The sequence below is a fragment of the Siphateles boraxobius genome, unplaced genomic scaffold (assembly GCF_051911475.1).
Source record: "Siphateles boraxobius isolate OS27281-9 unplaced genomic scaffold, OSU_SipBor_1 130, whole genome shotgun sequence".
In the NCBI taxonomy this organism is placed as follows: Eukaryota; Metazoa; Chordata; class Actinopteri; order Cypriniformes; family Leuciscidae; genus Siphateles; species Siphateles boraxobius.
This window is the reverse complement of record NW_027508734.1, coordinates 13,308,973-13,328,343: the sequence shown is the minus strand read 5'-3', so window position 1 is coordinate 13,328,343 and position 19,371 is coordinate 13,308,973. Positions and strand designations below refer to the sequence as shown.

Below are 19,371 nucleotides of genomic sequence, written 5' to 3'. Positions count from 1 at the left end.
GTTTTTTTAACATCAGTATAAACCACAGGGTTTAGGGTTTCAGGTTATCCTACATTAGGTTTATTTAACAACAGAAACTAAATAATCAAATGTAAAAATAAAACACTGCTTATTTTGTTACTGTATGAATTAAATATATATACTGATTCTTATTAAAGCTACAAAAGTTATTCAACCAAGAGCAGTGAGTGATTTTCTCTTTGTCTTTTGTTCATGAACCCAGATATTGCAAGCCGTTGCGATATGCATATTGCGTTATATACATTTGAGATATTTCGATAATTTCGATATGTTGTGCAACCTTAATACCAAGTAGGCAAAGTTCGGACTTGGTCCTTGGTTGCGTACTCAACTCAGGAGTACAAACTCCAGGGGATGGGAGAACCCAAGTCCGATAATTCTGCAAATGGTACAGCAGCATTTTTTATAACGTCACTCGGCTCGCTCTGGCTACTCTGGTTATCTGTAGGCCTATTTATATTTACAATAAAATGAAATATTTTATAAAAGACCACCCTGTCTCTTGTTGTTTTCATAAGTATGAAACCTATTAACATGTGGTTCAGGCAATATATTCATATATACTCTGATTATCTTCACCGTATGTGCATGTAATAAAATAAAATATGAGATGAAACACAACCCTGACTCTTTTTGTTAAATGTCCATTTTAATGATCAATAATAGCCATTATAATTTGGTAACGCTTCATTTTACAGTCCTGTTCCCCATGTACATACTATGTACTTATTATAGTAATTACAATAACTGGGTAATAACTAGGTACTAACCCTGAACCTACCCCTAAAACTAACCTTAACCCATGTACTTACCTTATATTACCCAGTACTTTCTGAGTTAAGTACACTGCAAGTACACGTAAGTTAACGTACTGTAAAATGAAGTGTTTCCTATAATTTATATAATCATATGGAATTGGTATAAAACCATAATACCCAAGTAATACCTAAGTATTAGTATAAAGTATAAGAAGCCATACAATAGGAAATAAAGTCAATCAAACAATTTAGTCAAACGTACAAAGTCAGCGCGCTAGTGCAACGGTATAAAGTTAAATAAATATATAAACATATCAATATATAAACAAGATTCAATCTGATTTGATCTTTGAACATAATCTAGGCCAGCAGGTTAAATTTTAGCTCCTTGTTAAGGAGCTGTATGAATCATAAGGTTTTTTTATTCCACACTTGGTTTTGCACACAACATCTTTCAACTCCAAATGTGTTTGTCAAGGAAAGAATTAATTAGTGGCTTCTGCTAAGGCAAGCATCACTATTTCTATTGTGCATATACATACTTATTGTTAAAGAGGGTTGTGCTCTTACTTTTTTTTAAATCATCAGACGTATGTCTGGCAGTCTTGTGAAGAGATTTAAAATATGAATTTAAAATGTTATAAAAAAAATAATGCCACAGACTTAACTGAAGTAAAGACCTAAGACACATCTACGGATCAGAATTTGCAACAAATACATTTTTCCATAGTGATTTTTTTTGGACCGTACCTCGGTGGACATGGTTGAGGGTTACAGATGCGAAGCAAGGAAGGCAGAACTTTGGAGCCATTGCAGAGTGTGTCATCAACAATTTCCTTTTCCAAGGTGCTCACACACCTGACAACAGCCATCTGTTTGCCTGCAAGACAACACTGTGATGAACAAGGGTTTTGGCAGGGTAGTATTTCAAATCTATATATATATATATATATATATATATGTTTTTTTTTTTGTAGCCCAGGCTGATCACTATCTGCTCTCTTAGCAATTTTAGATTACATGCCAATTTCATTTCATCTGGAAAGCTGGACATGTAAAAATCTAAATTAGTTCTTTAGCAGTAAGAAATTGTTATGTGCATAAAAGCTATTTGGACAATAAACACATTAGAGAGGTTATTTTCTCTAATGGGATTCATGGAGACATACCAACAGCACATGATGCAGAGCAGGGAGTGAAGCCCATGTATTCCCAAGCGTAGTCCTGCTGATCAGGGATCTGCTGGGGTTTCAAGGGTTGCCATGAGTCTGGAGATGCTAAACAGGAGCCTGAATCACAGGTCCTTTGTAAGGGAGGCTTGTCCTTGTCACACTCTTCATCAGGTAGTTCAACTTCAGCTTGAGTGAAAGACAGCAATACTTTACATTTCACCTGACGTCTTTGAACTCCCAGACCACAAGACACACTGCAGTCCGACCACGGACCCGGGATGAACCTACACACACACACACACACACACACACACACACACACACACACACACACACACACACACACACACACACACACACACACACACACACACACACACACACAATATGATTCTGTTTTATAGATGTGCAATTATAATGCACAGATATTAATGCACAATTAGTGTTGTCCTCACTGACTGCAAAAAAAACTTGATTGGTAAAGCAAGGCCTATTCAATAAATTAGTCAAACAAATTTGGCGAGTCAGGCTGAATCAAATTAAACCCTTCATTGCAAGTCAGTCAAAGACTAAAATCTCCAAAACCGTTGGTCAATGTTATGTTTAAATGCAGTAACATGTTTCTGACAACAGTATAATAAATTTTATGCACTCTAATATGCATGGATCCCTCTCTGCTACAAACTGTACATACATGATGAAGTGTCAGGGTGCTATTTTTCTTTTTTTCATTCTTCATTTTGCAATTTCAGTTTTAGTGCAATATATTTCTTATTAGTGCAATATTTAAAACTGATTACAAATTGATTATTTTTGTATTATATGTTTAATATTTGTGTTGTATGTAACATTGTTTGTGTTGTTGTATAATCCGGCACTAAGGGAAATACTTCCTAATTTCGTTATACATGTTTATAATGACAATAAAGATATTTTCTAATCTAATAAATAGTACTATCTTAAATTGCGGCAAAAAAACATTATATATATATATAAATTTTTGTTTACATTTTTTTTATTTATTTAAGATAGCTATGTTTCACTCATTCTATCAGATTGCTTTGTTGGAAAAGTAAAGACCGTTAAACTCTAATCCCTTCTATAACAATAAACCCCAGTACTATAATAGCTATAATAACAATGAAAACCAAATTGATTTCAAAATAATACCAAGTTATATTGATAAATATAGCGTCAACATGGACCAAAAGACTTTGATATTTAAGAGTCAACCACACTTAAAATAAACGTGATCATAAAAATAGATGTGGCAGGGTCTCCTAATGAACCACAGAATGATTTTTCCATATTTCTGGCGAGTGGAAAAGTACCCATTTGGAAAATATTGTTGAAATTCATAGCTCGCGTGATCTGTGCGTAATTGGATTCAGGAATACAAGTATAACATGTTTTTTTGTTTTTTTACCACCATTGCATTAACCCCGAGGACTAAGATGAACATGCTTCACAGACTCATGCTTTTCGTACCTTGTGTACACTTCTTCCTGCTGTCATTAAATGCAGCTAAAAGACAAATGTGCAGCACGTATCTGTAAAAGTATTTAAGTATTGTGGAAATGTGCTCGCCTGGAGTGGGTGTCAATGCACACCTCACGCCGCCCACTGTCTAAACACTTTCCAGGCTTAAGGAATTAAAGTTTATGAGATCTGTAATTCCACATAAGCCCTAACATGTCATGTTTGGACTAATGTAGGGGTGTCATTCAGGGAATATTATGATGTCAGAACCCTTCATGTGATTGAGAAAACAGACTTGTGTTTTTTCAGGGTGATGAGCGTTGTATAAAGTGTACAAGTGTATACAGCACATTTGGTACATTTTCGGTTTTGCTTTTAAAATGTCTGCCATAACTTTCTTTGCGGCAATGCTGAAAACGCAACACATAATCATGTTACTTTATGAATTGTGTTCAGACACATTTTGAATGAAACGCCACATTAAATCAAACTTGCCTGATACACTGTAAAAAAAAAAAAAATACTGTAATTAAAAACAATGCTTATAAATTAGAATGAGTCAAGGTGAATCATTCAAAATGAAAAACTAAATTTTAAATAACTGATACTAAATGCTTGGTCCATTAAACACAACAAGGGTAACTATCCACTAACTGATAATTTTAACTAAAGGGACAACCTTATAGCCTAGAAATCTAGACGCACCCTAGCGGCAGCAAAAATTATTTTGCAGCAAGTGTAGTCTAGCAACTACAGTTGACTTTCGAGTTGGAAAAACCAAAAACTGGTCAGGCCAATCAGATCGCGTATAGAGTCAGCGGGCGGGCTTAACATAATGACGACAGAGTTGCGACAGTTCACGGCTACTTGAAAACAAAGAATGGCTGCTGCTACTGACGAAAAGCGGTCTTTCGATTTGGCTTTGGCTGGACTCTGGAGGATTTAAAGTTAAACTTTTCTTTGAAACAAGAACAAAGAACGGCTTTGCTCTGACTCTGACTACGTCACCTTCTTCGTTGCTCTGGTTGTTTGTAGCGCTGAAAGACAACCGTTTATCCTGCCCCTCGGAATGAGGCATGCCAATGAATGCCAAACGGCACAACAAAATCAACAACAACATATTGATTATTTATGTCCCAGTGCATGCTGGGAATAGAGTGAAAGCCAAGGGGACAAGTTTAGGATTGAAATGTCTATAAATGTAACTTATTCATATTATGTTGGATTCACTCAACCTCTTCATTTGAAATCTTAAATTACTATTTATTTCAGATATTAAAAAAAAGTCAGCTCAAATTGAATAACTATAATAAATAAATATAAATAATGTAATTTAATTAATAATTAAAATTAAATAAATGAATATAATTTAATTATTCAATTTTACATTCTTAATAAAGTTCTTGCATTCTTATTCATGTTAATCAGGTATTATTCAGGTAGCTAGCATGTCAAAAAGTGTTATTAAGATACTCAGCAATATTCCCTTACAATGTTGCTCCACCATGATAGTAGTTAGATAGCTTTAGTAGTTACAAGCCATTCATGTGATTAAAGTATGTCAAGGGCCTCTTTCCCTAGGAAGAAGTATGTGATCATATGTGGGTGAATAGCACTCAGGAGGGTTCTAATCTCAAGATTAGAGTTCAGGAAGACAACTGTCCTTCCTCAGTGGGTCTCTTCCACTTTTATCTAAGCAGGGATTAGATGTAGTATGAGACTCTTCAACTACATCCAACCCATAAAATCCAACCACCTAAATCACAGAGGCAAGCGCCCAGCCGGGAATTCCACGGCAAAGTGGACTGGGGTCACTTTGAGATAGGGACGAGTACTGAACTCTGGTGCATGCCACCTTAGATCACCCTAAATTTAGTTACACGAGTGATGGAGCAGAACGCAAAAGAAGTGCTGCTATCACTGTGTGATATACTCCTCTAAAGGGAGTAATTCAAGAAGGGTTTTCAGACAAACGGTAGACCCCCACCCCCACCCCGAACTGAAGCGTTTGTCAATGGCTCTTCTGTAAACCTTTAAACACTTTCACCCCTCATTCTTCTTGTTTTATGAGTCTCTGTGATAAATGCCTTTGGTAGACCGCAGAGAGCGATGGCTGTCTGGATGCTGGCAGCCCACAGTTTGCGGCTTACAGTGGGGGTAGCGGGGGGTCCATCAAGCTCCCCTGCCAACTATTAACAGGGGTATGATTTCGGAGATGGGGAACTCTAATAATACCACAACAGGAGGCGAGAGTGGCCCGTGGGGCCTTGTTTAAGTAATGAAAGGAAACTGGACACATAGAGGTCAGAACGCAGACACCCTCAACTCGGGTTTCAGTGGCCGTTTTATTCGGATGAAGAACCAGCTAATGAAGCCTGCTTCTTGTCCAGTTCTGGTTGAATTGAGCTTGGTAAAATGCATTTTTACTGACAGCGTGAGGTCACCAGAAATCCTGAGTAACAGGTGAAAGGATTCATCTCTACAGATCGAGAATACTTCAGAGTAATATGAAATGTAAAAATAAAATAATATAAAATCAAAGTAAAATACATGACTGTATTGAGTTGCAATGCACAGAATGTGGCGAGACTGTCTTGGGATACCTAAGGATTTATGGTATAGTGGATTATTGGTTATAAAAGAGAAAAGATTGATTTATATGTTTATTCATACACTTGTAGCTAGGCCCAGACGGAATCTGCAGATTTTTTCCGCATTTTCTGTACTGATTTTCTGGAAAAATCTGCAGAATTATGCAGAATGGGTTTAAACAAGGTAAAATGTGTTAAACTGAACTAAAAGTATACTAGTATACTATATATACAGTTGTGGTCAGAATTACTGGCACCCCTGTTAAATGTGTTCAAAGATGACTGTAAAAATAAATCTGAATTATGTATCCTTTTGATCTTTCATTCAAACAATTTGCAAAAATCGAACCTTTCATTGAAGTGAAAAAATTGAAAGATTCTTACAGAAACATTAAGAAATGTGCAAGTTGCTTATTTTGATATTGTCAAACCAGTGCAAATATACTGTGAATCCTCCAGTCCTAGAGAAAGGAAGCAATAGAGTGTTAGTGACCATTTAATGTACAGTATTACATCATAAAAATAACTCACGTTGGGTCTTCCAAAGCTACTTTGGTTTCTTCCAGCTCTTGAGCCTGTTTCAACCAGGGCAGCTTGGCTTCAACAGGTTGGTTCTCTGGGAAAGCCACAAATACACACACAAACACACAAATATGAATCAACCATAATCTGTTGACAAACATGGAAATTACCAAGTCTGGTCTTAGGAAAAATGCAAAAGTAACCTTTATAAGATAACCAGCTTATAACAGTATGAATGTCCATACTGGTCTAAGCTGGTTTATGTTTGTTACCAGCAAAACATGCTGGTTGTCTGATGGGAACACTAGCACCCCAGCATCCATTACACTACATAAGCTGCTCTTTTTCATAGAAAATATGACACCAGCCAAACATTGAATTCAGGCTCAAATTTTACATTTTTGAGGCTCATAACTGTAAAAAGTGGTGCTTGGCTAATAATCGGAGGTGATTAGTTGAGGGTGGTGTAGAATAAATATCAAAGATCTGGGCTGGTAACCAAAAGGTTGTAGGTTCAAACCCTGTAAGTGGTGATCCACAAACTATCATATACTCTTGAGCAAGGTTACCTCAGGTTACTCCAAGGAGGATTGTCCCAGTATTAAGTGTTCTGTAAACTGTTTTGGATGAAAGTGTCAGATAAAAGTTGAAAAAAAGATAAAGTAAGCCAAGTCAGTGCAAGATCAGTGCTGAGGGACCCTCAAATTTCACCAGAAATCCTTCCTGCTATGAACATCTGTAGGATCATCACTGGGTCATGTGTCTTACCGAAGGTTAGAGAGCCAGTCTGACCCCGGCTGCTTCTCCCCAGCCCCCCCAACCCAAACACTGCTAATAAAGCTAGACATAAATCTCCATGTGACAACCAAATATTTATGCAAGCAACCATTTATTGATCTGGAACTGGATTATCACAGCTGTTGGTGAATGTGGCTCAGCAGTAAAGTCTCGCAGTAGAACGTGCCGAGGGCTCAGGGTTTGGCTCTTCATTTGGGGTTTCTGGGTTTCTCTGATGTCAGACATCCTCACAACTGGCGTGCGGGAAGGTCTAGATGAAATAGCAGGCAATGGAGCCTCTGTCATTTCAACCCACTGAGTTTTTACAAGCATGTCAGGCTTTAGTTAAGTGTGGAATTGATTGATATGAAGAGAATTATTGGTGGGGGGAAAAGCATACAGATGTTTGTGATTAAGGTTTCTTGAATTTTGGCATTGTTGCATAGTTGATATTACATTTAAAGGAACACACTATCGTTTAAAGGTTTGGGGTTGGTACGATGTGTTTTTTACAATGTTTTTGAAAGAATTCTATTCTGCTCATCAAGGCTACATTTATTTAATCAAAATTCAGTAAAATTATAACATTGTGAAATAGCATTAGATTTTAAAATAATGGTTTTCTATTTTAAAATATTTTAAAATGTAATGTATTCCTGTGATGCCAAAGCTAAATTGTCAGCACTCTTCAGTGTCATATGATCCTTCAGAAATAATTTTAATATGCTGATTTAATGCTCAAGAAACATTTATTATTATTATCAATGTTGAAAACAGTTGTGCTGCTTCATATTTTGGGGAACAAAGTTAAAAAGAACAGCATTTATTTGAAATATAAATTGTTTGTAACATTATCAATATCTTTACTGTCACTTTTGATCAATTTGAAGTGTCCTTGTTGAATAAAAGCATTAATTAAAAACAAAACAAAAACTAACTGGCTCCAAACTTTTGAACAGTAGTGTACTTCATTAAAAAAAGAAAACACTACTTACTCTCCTGTCACTCCCGACCTGTTCCATATCATTAATTCAGTGGAACACAAAAGGGAAAATTCTGAATAATCTTCAAACTGCTCTTTAGATTTGAAACGACATGATGTTGAACTATCTTTTGGGTGAATTATTCCTTCAATGAAAATTTGGAGGATTTAAGCAAAGCTTGTAAATGTAAAACACGTGTGAGGAGGAAAGTGTTAGACGTCGAGATGACAAACACCTCCTGTTATGTGGCAAAATCGTGCCTGAACTCAAATGTCTTCCGTCTCGACTAAGGGAGTTTGATTCATGAGCAGACGGGACTATGTTTGGCATGACTTGGAATGAAAAAAAAGTAAATTTTATTCATGTACTCAGACAAATCACTTAAACTAATTACACAAGACTTTATGAAAAGTGTGTCCTGCCAAAAAGACGTAACATTTAAGTGAGAAAAGACATGGTCACACGGAGAGACAAAGATGAAAATGTTATTGAGCAGAAGTAGCACAGAGTTCTCAGTTGCGTAGAAAAAAGAAAAAGAATAATAATAATAATAATGTTAATGTAATTCCTTTTGTTTTGAACAATGCATTTTTTAAAGTGACACAATGTCTGATTTTTTACTATTACTACTGAATGGATTATGGCTATGAATGTGTTTGTATTATTTGTGTGAATATTTAAGAACAAAAAAATTAAAATCAAGAAATATATAATTTTATAGCGCAAATGGTCTAAGAATAAAATGAAAAAAAAAAATGTCTAAGGAGACGTTAAAATACTGACAAATATTTTAAATGTTGCTTCATTTATTAAAAACTATAAACACCATGCAGATTTATATCTTACCTCGTCTTCACCCCTCATATCATTGTTGTTAGTAATAAGTTCTGTTATTGCATGTTAGTTTTTCTGTAAACTATAACAACACTAAAAGGCTGCTGTTCTCTAAGCAAAAACATGGATGCTGACTATGAAGTGCAGAATCATCATCCAGTTATGACAGCTAACAGACTCTTCTTCAGCATTAGCTGTCCATTTTGTAGACATTTGGCAGACACTTTTATCCAAAGCAACTTACATTGTATTTAAGTTTAAGTTATTTTATTCATTTTTATATTATCCATTCCCTGGAAATCAAACTCATTGTTTCACCATTCGTGCATTTTTCTCTTCTGTTTAAGCTACACAGGAATGTGTTATAAAAGTATTAAGCTTTAATGATTTGAATGTAATGGGTTATGAGGTAATTATACCATCCCTGTAGGTGCATTCAGAATCAGATGTAGTGATTTTATTAACGTCAAAGTACACGCAACATCAAGTTTGAAAGTTAGGGCAAATTCTGCCAACCAAATAATATGAAAAATAATTTATTTTTCCCCCCTTGTGCTTGCAGGTTCATTCTGAGAATCAACCCTGATGGCACCAAACAACAAAGGCACAGTTTAGATGGAAATCTGGAAAGGTCCAAAGAAAAGCCTCAGTCTGAACCCCTCAGTGTTTCTCATCAGAGAGCTTGTCAACTTTGACTGGCAAAATTACTGAAATGTAACAACACAAAATGACTTTTACTGTATTTTATTATTTTAAGGCCTGTTTTGCTTTTCAGTGTGTGTACGTTTTTGCCATGCTGCAGATACAAATGGTCCCCAGGAGATTAGCTCTATGGACTTTGGTGATGTTGCCTTTTTTTCCTTCAGCTAGTGGCTCCTAGAGGTCAAGATTTGTAATTTGTACTTCTAAAAACAAAATGTTCAACGATTAAAAATAATAGTATAAGGACAAATGTTCATGAGTTATTGTAATTTATGGGGGGTGGAGTAAATATGTAAAACAAAAACAAAAAATCGATACCAATACTATAAATGACAATACGGTAATAATACTGTAAATCCAAGTACAGTAAATTGTACAGTATAATGTAAGTAAAAATACAGTAATAATAGTGTAAAGTCAAGTACAGTATGTGTAAGTGAAAATACAGTAGTAATAATACTATAAACATTTTACAGTAAATTACTGGCATATCCAGCTGCCAGTTAGTTACTGTAAAATTTACAGCAATCTCTTTACAGTGGATTCTATACAGAATTCTATACAGAACCCCACTGAACCATTTTTTCTTAATTCCACTGGTGGCTAGGAGAAACAACTGAGATCATAATGATCATAATTATCAAAACAGATTTCACTTCTCATGCTTTTTTCCTAAGGAAAAGACAGAAAAATACTCAAATAAAAAAAGCGATAGAGATCTGACAGGAAAATAAAGTGACAGACAAGGACAAGTCTCAGGAATGAATTAACTCCACAGCAAGAAACAGCTCTAAAACACACCGTGACTGCCTCTCGATGAGCTCAGAGTGTCTGTCTGCACTTATGGAGAATTTCATATTCAGATCACACATTACTTCATGAGCGTCTGTCTGTGGCGCACTCCACTCTCCTCTCTGACAGCTGCAGGCACTGACTGTTCCCTAATGGAGAACACTTTGGCTGTGTTCCAGAGTCTGGCGAGCTTCCTCACTGCCAACTGCCTACATAGACAGCAACCTCATAAGTGAGCATTTTGGAAGACTCTACACAGACAGCAATTCTGTACCTCAATCAAATACAAATTATATTGATGATAAACATTTCTTTCCTGCAGTCAATCATCTTTTCAGGGCACATTCTCATTACATTCTCTGTGATAGACAGATGCAATGATGCAAAATGGGGTTTTCTAAGAGAGCAGCATCATTTTACCACAAAGTTTTGGAACAGCTTTCTAATTGAAATGCTTCTCTGAAACAAATAAGTTCTAAACAAGTATTTTAATCATATCAATGTTTTATTAATGTTAGTTTTCATTAGCAGATAAATGGCCCTTAACAGTGACTGCTCAATTTATCATTGGCCTTGGCTCCAGATTTATTAAACTTTTTTTTTTCTGAAGGCAGAACATTCTTCAGTAAAAAGTTCAAAGCCTGAAACTAAAGAAAGTAACAAGCTACAATAAATCACACTATTGCGAAAGAAAAAAGGCAGTGTAGAATGTACATGTAAACTTCACAAAAATGCATTGTGACAAGATCAGTGAAAACGGTAAAGAATAACTAATACAATTTCATTTAATACTGAAAAGTGTTCAGAAATGATCAATCCATTTAAAACTTCCCCCTGTATTTGTGTGTGCTATGTATTTTCAATGCTTGTTAGAGCTGTGGTTCTCAACAGCACAGTCCCAATGGGGTCACAAAATAACTTTTCATTATTATTTCAAAACATCTTTAATATAAGCTAAAACCGCTAAAAATCAAGAAAAAATATATGGTCAGAGCAGTTTATAACTGCTGTATTAGAGCATTACGTTGTGATCTTAGCAACATGCTAACATCAAACGTAGTTGGAATCATTTAATCTCGCATGAGCTTCGTGTGAAGTTCCTGCCTATGTAGAATGTTTCAAATCTGTATACGGTTCTATTTCTGTTAGGATGCTGACTTAGAAGGCAGCTGCCTATGTAGCCAATAAGATCTCACTCAATTGTGGATCTCTTAAGATCTATTTTATTTATCAGATTTTTATTATTTCTACCTCGTGGTTTGTGGCAGGCGACGGGGACCAGGCAGTCCTCCTTGATATGGGGTTTGAGGTGGGGATTGCAGCCGCCAGCATGTTGCCCACTGTGATCCACACACAGCACAACTCTGTACCGTAGACCTGGGCCACAGGTAACCGTACACTGGATTGTACAAATACAAAAACACAAACATAATGGGACAGTCCAGACGTGCTGATATGTGATCATATTACATATAATACGTATTGTGAAAGCACTGTACAAATTAAATTGAACTGAATCTGTCCATTTACACCAGGAGTGAAGTGAGAAGCACATACAAATATAGAACTCGGACAATGAAACTGAAACGCTGGCTAATATAGTGTTGGTGGTTTTACGCTTATATATGCACAGACTGGTGGACAATCTTCAGTAGCTGCATTTACATGGACACTAGTAATCCGATTGTAATACTGTAGTACTGGAAAGTACTGCGCATGTGCAATGATGTAGAAATGACATATGACGTGAGGAACTAGCTGTTGTTTTTGAATATAGTGTCATAAATGACTGTCATGTCCTTCCAATATTCTCCTTCACTCATCGCCTGTGAAGTGAAGCAGGAAGCCTAGTGCAGGAATTATTTAAATAAGGAATATTGTGATGTGTTTGTTCATGGAAGAAAACTCAAGACTACAATGGAGGCATTTCAAGGAATTCAGAAACAGTGCTTATTGATATATTGAACTCCCTTGGGATTGACTTTGTGCTTTGTCAATTTACAGCCCTTTTTCATGCTCAAACAGCAACCTTATACACTAAACAAACTTGGAAATGTAAAAAGCATAATAGGCCCTCTAAATCAGTCACTTACAGTATGTGGTTTCCTTTGAGTTAGGACACAGAAACATCTCACTAGGCTGAAGAACAGATCTAAAGATGGTCAGTGGTGATCAGAAATGGTAGAAGAGGTCAATAAAAGGTCACTTACCTGAGACCACTCCATGGCCATCCACTGTGGACACTCAAACGTGTTGCAGCTCTGTTTGCTGAATGGTCTTGGGGAGTGTGTGCACTTCCACTCCTCTACCTGCACAATATGACCGTTAACGTCTTCCTCTACACACACCACGCTTCTGTCCTGAGAGCCCCCTCCACACGACACTGAACACAACGTCCACGGATTCTGCTCCCACCTGCATCAGTGTTATACAATAATATCTGTTGGTAACTTAGTAGATGAGCAGTAACTTTATGTTATGAAATGTGATAACTTTTGGAGACAAAGTGTCAACAATGTGATCAAAAATACAGATCTCAAAAACAGCAATAATGTGAAATATTATTAAAATTTTAAATAAAATAAAATGATATTTATTCCTTTGATGCAAAGCTGTATTTTTAGCATCATTACTCCAGTCTTCATTGTCACATGATCCTTCAGAAATCATTCTAATATAATGATTTGCGGCTCGAGAAACATTTATTATCAATGTCGAAAACACTTAATACTATGTTTTTTTAGGATTCTTTGATAAATAGAAAGTTCACAAGAACAACATTTATTTAAAATAGAAATCTTTCGTAACATCCCAAATGTCTTTACTGTCACTTTTGAACAATTGAATGTGTCCTTGCTGAATAAAATGCATATTTCTCAAAAGATTATTACTTACTCGAAAAAACAACAACCTTTAAATAGTAGTGTGTCTGTAGTATCCAAAAAAACACAAAGCTATCCTTTGTATATCTATCCTAATGTGAGCAGTAAGTGTGCTGTGATATACGTGCTGTACACAGTAAATAACTTCATACCGTGGTAAAGGCTGGAAATGGTCATAGGGCATCACTTCCTTGAAGCCGTCACTGCAGAGAAACACACACCATTAGCCCTTCAAGTCATTATCCACACTGTAATGTGCTCATGCACAGGAAGTCTAATGCACAGCTACTCTCTGGTTTATAGAGACTCATCCTTCACTCATTGTGTTTTGTCATGGAGGGTGTGTTGCAGAGATCGATAAGACAGAACCAGCCTTTCGAGGCAGGGATCCATGTTGCACTCCTTGAGTTTGGGTGTAGGTTTGGTGTTCTCTGGGAAGCTGTGGCACAGGTGCTCTGCAGCCGATTTGTTGTAACGAATGTCCATGCAATCAGCCGAATTAAGCTGATAACCTTCAGAGGCGAGACAAAGCAACATTAGCTATGGTTTTATGACAATTGCATAGTATAGACAGCATTTTAAGTAGTATGTGCGGTGTCCGAGAGAGCGCAACGCTCTGCAACTGAAGAAAACAAATGCAAATAGAAAAAACACCTGCAAATTAAGAAAACATCTTCATCAGTTTCATAACACACGTGTGCTCCAAATACTCCCAACACAACCAAATACAGAAACGAGCTGCAAAAGGTCACAACACAACAAAATACAGAAAAGCGCTGCAAATAGCACAGACCACAACGGAAATGTTTCCAGAGGACCCCAATAAGTGACGAACCCAGCTGGGACACGCATATAGCTCGTGAGCATCCCTATGCACTACTCCCTTCGAAGGGCAGAACCCTTGAAGTGGGGACTTTGGAGGGAGCAGGGCACTTGTGTGCCATTATGTAGCAGTTTGGAATGCACTTGGCGAAGGGAGCAACGAAAGACTTTTATCATTTTCAGATTATTGTCCTACATTGTTATCAATTTTAGATTATTGTCCTATCAGCATCGAACAGAATTGTAATTATCCCAAATTTAAAGATATCATACTGTAGGTGTGCTGAATGAGTATTTTTGGTGCATTCAAATCACTGTGAATTATTAAAAACGGCCATCTCTAATTAAGAGGAATAAGCTATACCACTTACCCCCTCCACAGGTGACAGAGCAAGGGAAAAAGTCAGTTTCCCTCCACTGGTAGCGAATGGGCTGGTAGAACATAAACTGCATCACTGTGTCTTTAGGGCCAGCATATTTTACCTGAGAAGAACCGAAATACACATATAATGTGCCTGATACAATCATTTACTTGTAATAGTCACATTCATAATCTTATCACAAGAAGAGATAAAAGCCATTCGTTTTGAAAAACCTAATGATTTTGACATGTATAATACACAGGAAATGTCCTCAAGGGGCCACAGTCCAACTCCTGATTTCCATATGAAATGCAGCATGCATCATCTTCCACTGAATATCCTCTAGTCTTGATTTCCGGAGCTGTGATGATTAGTTAAATACTGTTTGCATGCTGCTGCAATTAACTAGAGTAATGAGTCATGTTTAATTACTGTAAAGCCGTAGTGTCAAGACTAATCATGACTCTTCAGGTCGTGACATGAGAAAGTCTAGCATGATTACAGTCATATTGTGCCGTGTTTACAGTTTCACGTGGAGAGTAAACGTTGATTCTCTTTGCTGCTTTAAACTCATAATGAAGCTTCAAACTGAGTTTGCATGAAACTTTCAGAATCCTTGCTAAAAAAGCACTTGCTGCCAGCACTATGTAATATATACACAAGTATATATAATAATTCTATATATGTGTGTATTTATATATTTTTATATTTATTTATTTATTTATATATGCATCTATAAATTGAAATATGTACATGTTTGGTATATAATGAATGGTATGTAAAAAATAAAATAAATTACAATATATAAATAAATATACAAATAATAATTATATATCATTATTATTTGTGTATATATATATACAGGTCCTTCTCAAAAAATTAGCATATTGTGATAAAGTTCATTATTTTCCATAATGTAATGATAAAAATTAAACTTTCATTTATTTTAGATTCATTGCACACCAACTGAAATATTTCAGGTCTTTTATTGTTTTAATAATGATGATTTTGGCATACAGCTCATGAAAACCCAAAATTCCTATCTCAAAAAATTAGCATATCATGAAAAGGGTCTCTAAACGAGCTATTAACCTAATCATCTGAATCAACTAATTAACTCTAAACACCTGCAAAAGATTCCTGAGGCTTTTAAAAACTCCCAGCCTGTTTCATTACTCAAAACCGCAATCATGGGTAAGACTGCCGACCTGACTGCTGTCCAGAAGGCCATCATTGACACCCTCAAGCAAGAGGGTAAGACACAGAAAGAAATTTCTGCACAAATAGGCTGTTCCCAGAGTGCTGTATCAAGGCACCTCAGTGGGAAGTCTGTGGGAAGGAAAAAGTGTGGCAAAAAACGCTGCACAACGAGAAGAGGTGACCGGAACCTGAGGAAGATTGTGGAGTAGGATCGATTCCAGACCTTCGGGGACCTGCGGAAGCAGTGGACTGAGTCTGGAGTAGAAACATCCAGAGCCACCGTGCACAGGCGTGTGCAGGAAATGGGCTACAGGTGCCGCATTCCCCAGGTCAAGCCACTTTTGAACCAGAAACAGCGGCAGAAGCGCCTGACCTGGGCTACAGAGAAGCAGCACTGGACTGTTGCTCAGTGGTCCAAAGTACTTTTTTCGGATGAAAGCAAATTTTGCATGTCATTCGGAAATCAAGGTGCCAGAGTCTGGAGGAAGACTGGGGAGAAGGAAATGCCAAAATGCCTGAAGTCCAGTGCTGCTTCTCTGTAGCCCAGGTCATATGAAGGTTTAATTTTTATCATTACATTATGGAAAATAATGAACTTTATCACAATATGCTAATTTTTTGAGAAGGACCTGTATATATATATATATACATATACTGTATATATATATAACTTATATATTATATATTAAATCATATACAGTACAAAACTATTTATAATTATTAAATATAAAATAAAATAAAATAAAATAAAAACATAATCGAGAATACAACAGCAATAAAATAGACCATCCACTTTTATTGAATGTTCATCATTACGTCTCCTTTTGTATGTTATGGGAAAAAAATAAAATATGGCAGGTTGGAAAAAGCAAATGATAGAAATAAAAAGAATTGTGAAACTAGACCTATAAAATCTCAAGGGGTACATCAAGTACATTTCTTAATAAGGTTGGAAACTCCAACACAAGAGAAAATAGCTATCCATTGAAAAGAGCAAATATCTCTAGCTAAGAGTTTCTGCTGCTTTCTAGTACCACTTGCAGATAGATAGATCTACTGTTCTGTGTTCATTACACACCTTAATGGTGAAGTCTGCAGACAGCGGACCGTAGCAGCGGAGGGTCTGTCTTTCTGCTCCTCTCTGATACTCCACCGTATTGTTGCCCAGAGTGTGAGAACCTGAAGAGCTGAACACAACCTCTTCTCTCCGTCTGTTTGGTGCATGAGCTTCAATCACTGAAATAGGACATTTCAGGTTCTATGAGTGATATTGGGGCATTACCACAGATCAAATATTGCTACTACTTGAGAGATATTGCTGAAACAGATTCCCTGAAACACCACACCTGTCTCTGTGACAGCGCTATAGTCTGAAAACAGCAAAAACTGTGAGTGGAGCGGTTCACACTTTATTTTCTAAACAGTAACACCGTCAATCACGCTTTTAGAGGGTGGAGATTTAGACTGAGGTGTGGTTGAAATTGCTTGCTGCTTTTGTAAAACACAAAAAATTCACATAATCTATGGAACTCTTTTTTAATTAAGGAAGTTACTCCAATGACCTTAATAGTGAAATAATGATAAGAATTTGGGTCTTTTTGGCTATTTTTGTATGATAAAGAGGACAGGAGATATGGTGGAATTAGTGCTGTCAAATCAATAATAACATCTAACATAAAAGTTTTTGTTTATATAATATATGTGTGTGTGTGTGTGTGTGTGTGTGTGTGTGTGTGTGTGTGTGTGTGTGTGTGTGTGTGTGTGTGCGTGCGTGCGTGCGTGCGTGCGTGCGTGCGTGCGTGCGTGTGTGTGTGTGTTTATATATATATATATATATATATACACACACATTATATAAACACAAACTTTTATGTTAGATGCGATTAATTGTGATTAATCGATTTGACAGCCCTAGGTGGAATATTAAATATATATTGTTCATAATACTCTTTTTACACTTTACAATAAATTTCCATTTGATAACAATTTGTTAACTATCTACTTAGCGAACATTAACTAAATGATGAAAAAATACTTATAAAGCATTTATCAATGTTAGTTAATGTTTAACATTTACTAATACATTATTAAAATCAGACACACACACACACACACACACACACACACACACACACACACACACACACACACACACACACACACACACACACAGAGTTGTGGTTTCATGTTTTATGGGGACTTTCACATTTTCACATGTGACACACACACATTTTGTGTCTAAATTTTGAACGACGTGAGAAAAAAAATATTTTCTTTGATCTCTCACTCCCACATTAAATGTTTCAAGTCATATAATACCAAATCATTGTTTGTTGTTAAAAAATATGCAACGTGATCTTGACAATTTCAAATATAAATAAATGTCTTTCCGTTGTTTGCACATTGATACATCATTTTGGGAATAATTGTTGATGCTTCATGTAAATAAAGCAACATAACAACATGTGTTAGCGGTGAGGGAAAATCAAACAACTGGTCAGAGCGGCTAGAGAGCGTCTGGCAGCAGCTGAATATAATCATGCCTTCTCGAAACAGCTCACAAAGAGATCAACTCCCACATTGTCGTTGTTCTGACAAAAAAAATGGTAGTTAAAATTTATTTGCTTAGTCAAATGGATTGAATGAGGATTTTTCTGTGATGTGGTAGATCACAGATTAGAAGTTAAGTGTTAAGTACTTTTAGCAATGGCAATTATTGGAAGCTTACAAAAGAGCCATCATATCTACAACATCTCAATGCACAAATCTATACGGTAAGTTCATAAACTTGGGCTGTTTTACAGTAGATATTGGATTATACAGTACGTTTTTGTTTTATTTATTTTTCTAGTCTTTTAAGGTATTATCTGTATTTTCTCATTTATTATGTGAGCTTTGGGATAGAGCCATCTTCAGGTCACTCAAACCACATCTTTGAAACATCGGACAAGTCAAACACCCACTAAATACCCTGTAGTTTTTGATGGAGATCTAGTTTGCAACCAGAAAGAAGTAATGGGCAGGTTATAGGGTTTAGATATCAGTGTGTGTAGTTTGAAACGTGGTTTTCCACAGAACGGAAGTGTGTATTTGTGTGAGTGTGGGTCCATCGGATGTGGAACGGTACTTTGGGATTGGACTTCAGCATACTCCGCGTGTCCGTTATGGAAGTCTGCTAGATTACTGGCTCTGTCTCCATCGTACCGGGCTCTCAGCCACAGCAAATTAGCCTGCATGAACACTTCATTCTTCTGCTCTATCCTAAAGTTCCCTCAAACCTCTTTGCATTTGTCCAACTCAGGTAATAGGAAATCTCTTTTCTCTTTTTTTTTCTTCATTTTTTGGTCTTTCAGGCTAGATAGATATATAAAATCCATATGCATTCCCACACTGTGCTACTACACCAGGCGACTATGTCAAATACAGTTTGGCCGTGTCACTGTGGAGGCATTGTGAAGTTAAGACTTTAGACTA

At 36.4% G+C, this 19,371-nt stretch overlaps 1 protein-coding gene across 2 annotated transcripts in view; it reads right to left on the bottom strand.

Moving 5' to 3' along the window:
- The window catches only part of adamtsl3 (ADAMTS-like 3), a 207,245-nt gene that overhangs the window by 49,938 nt on the left and 137,936 nt on the right, over positions 1-19,371 (bottom strand). For both annotated transcript variants that reach the window (XM_077227978.1, XM_077227980.1), the window contains exons 9-17: positions 16,976-17,133; positions 14,707-14,818; positions 13,887-14,025; positions 13,666-13,716; positions 12,842-13,046; positions 11,883-12,030; positions 6,553-6,637; positions 1,949-2,235; positions 1,530-1,659 (exon numbers count right to left, since the gene is read on the bottom strand). In XM_077227978.1, coding sequence (XP_077084093.1) covers positions 1,530-1,659; positions 1,949-2,235; positions 6,553-6,637; positions 11,883-12,030; positions 12,842-13,046; positions 13,666-13,716; positions 13,887-14,025; positions 14,707-14,818; positions 16,976-17,133 — 1,315 coding nt within the window. The remainder of the gene's footprint in view (positions 1-1,529; positions 1,660-1,948; positions 2,236-6,552; positions 6,638-11,882; positions 12,031-12,841; positions 13,047-13,665; positions 13,717-13,886; positions 14,026-14,706; positions 14,819-16,975; positions 17,134-19,371) is intronic.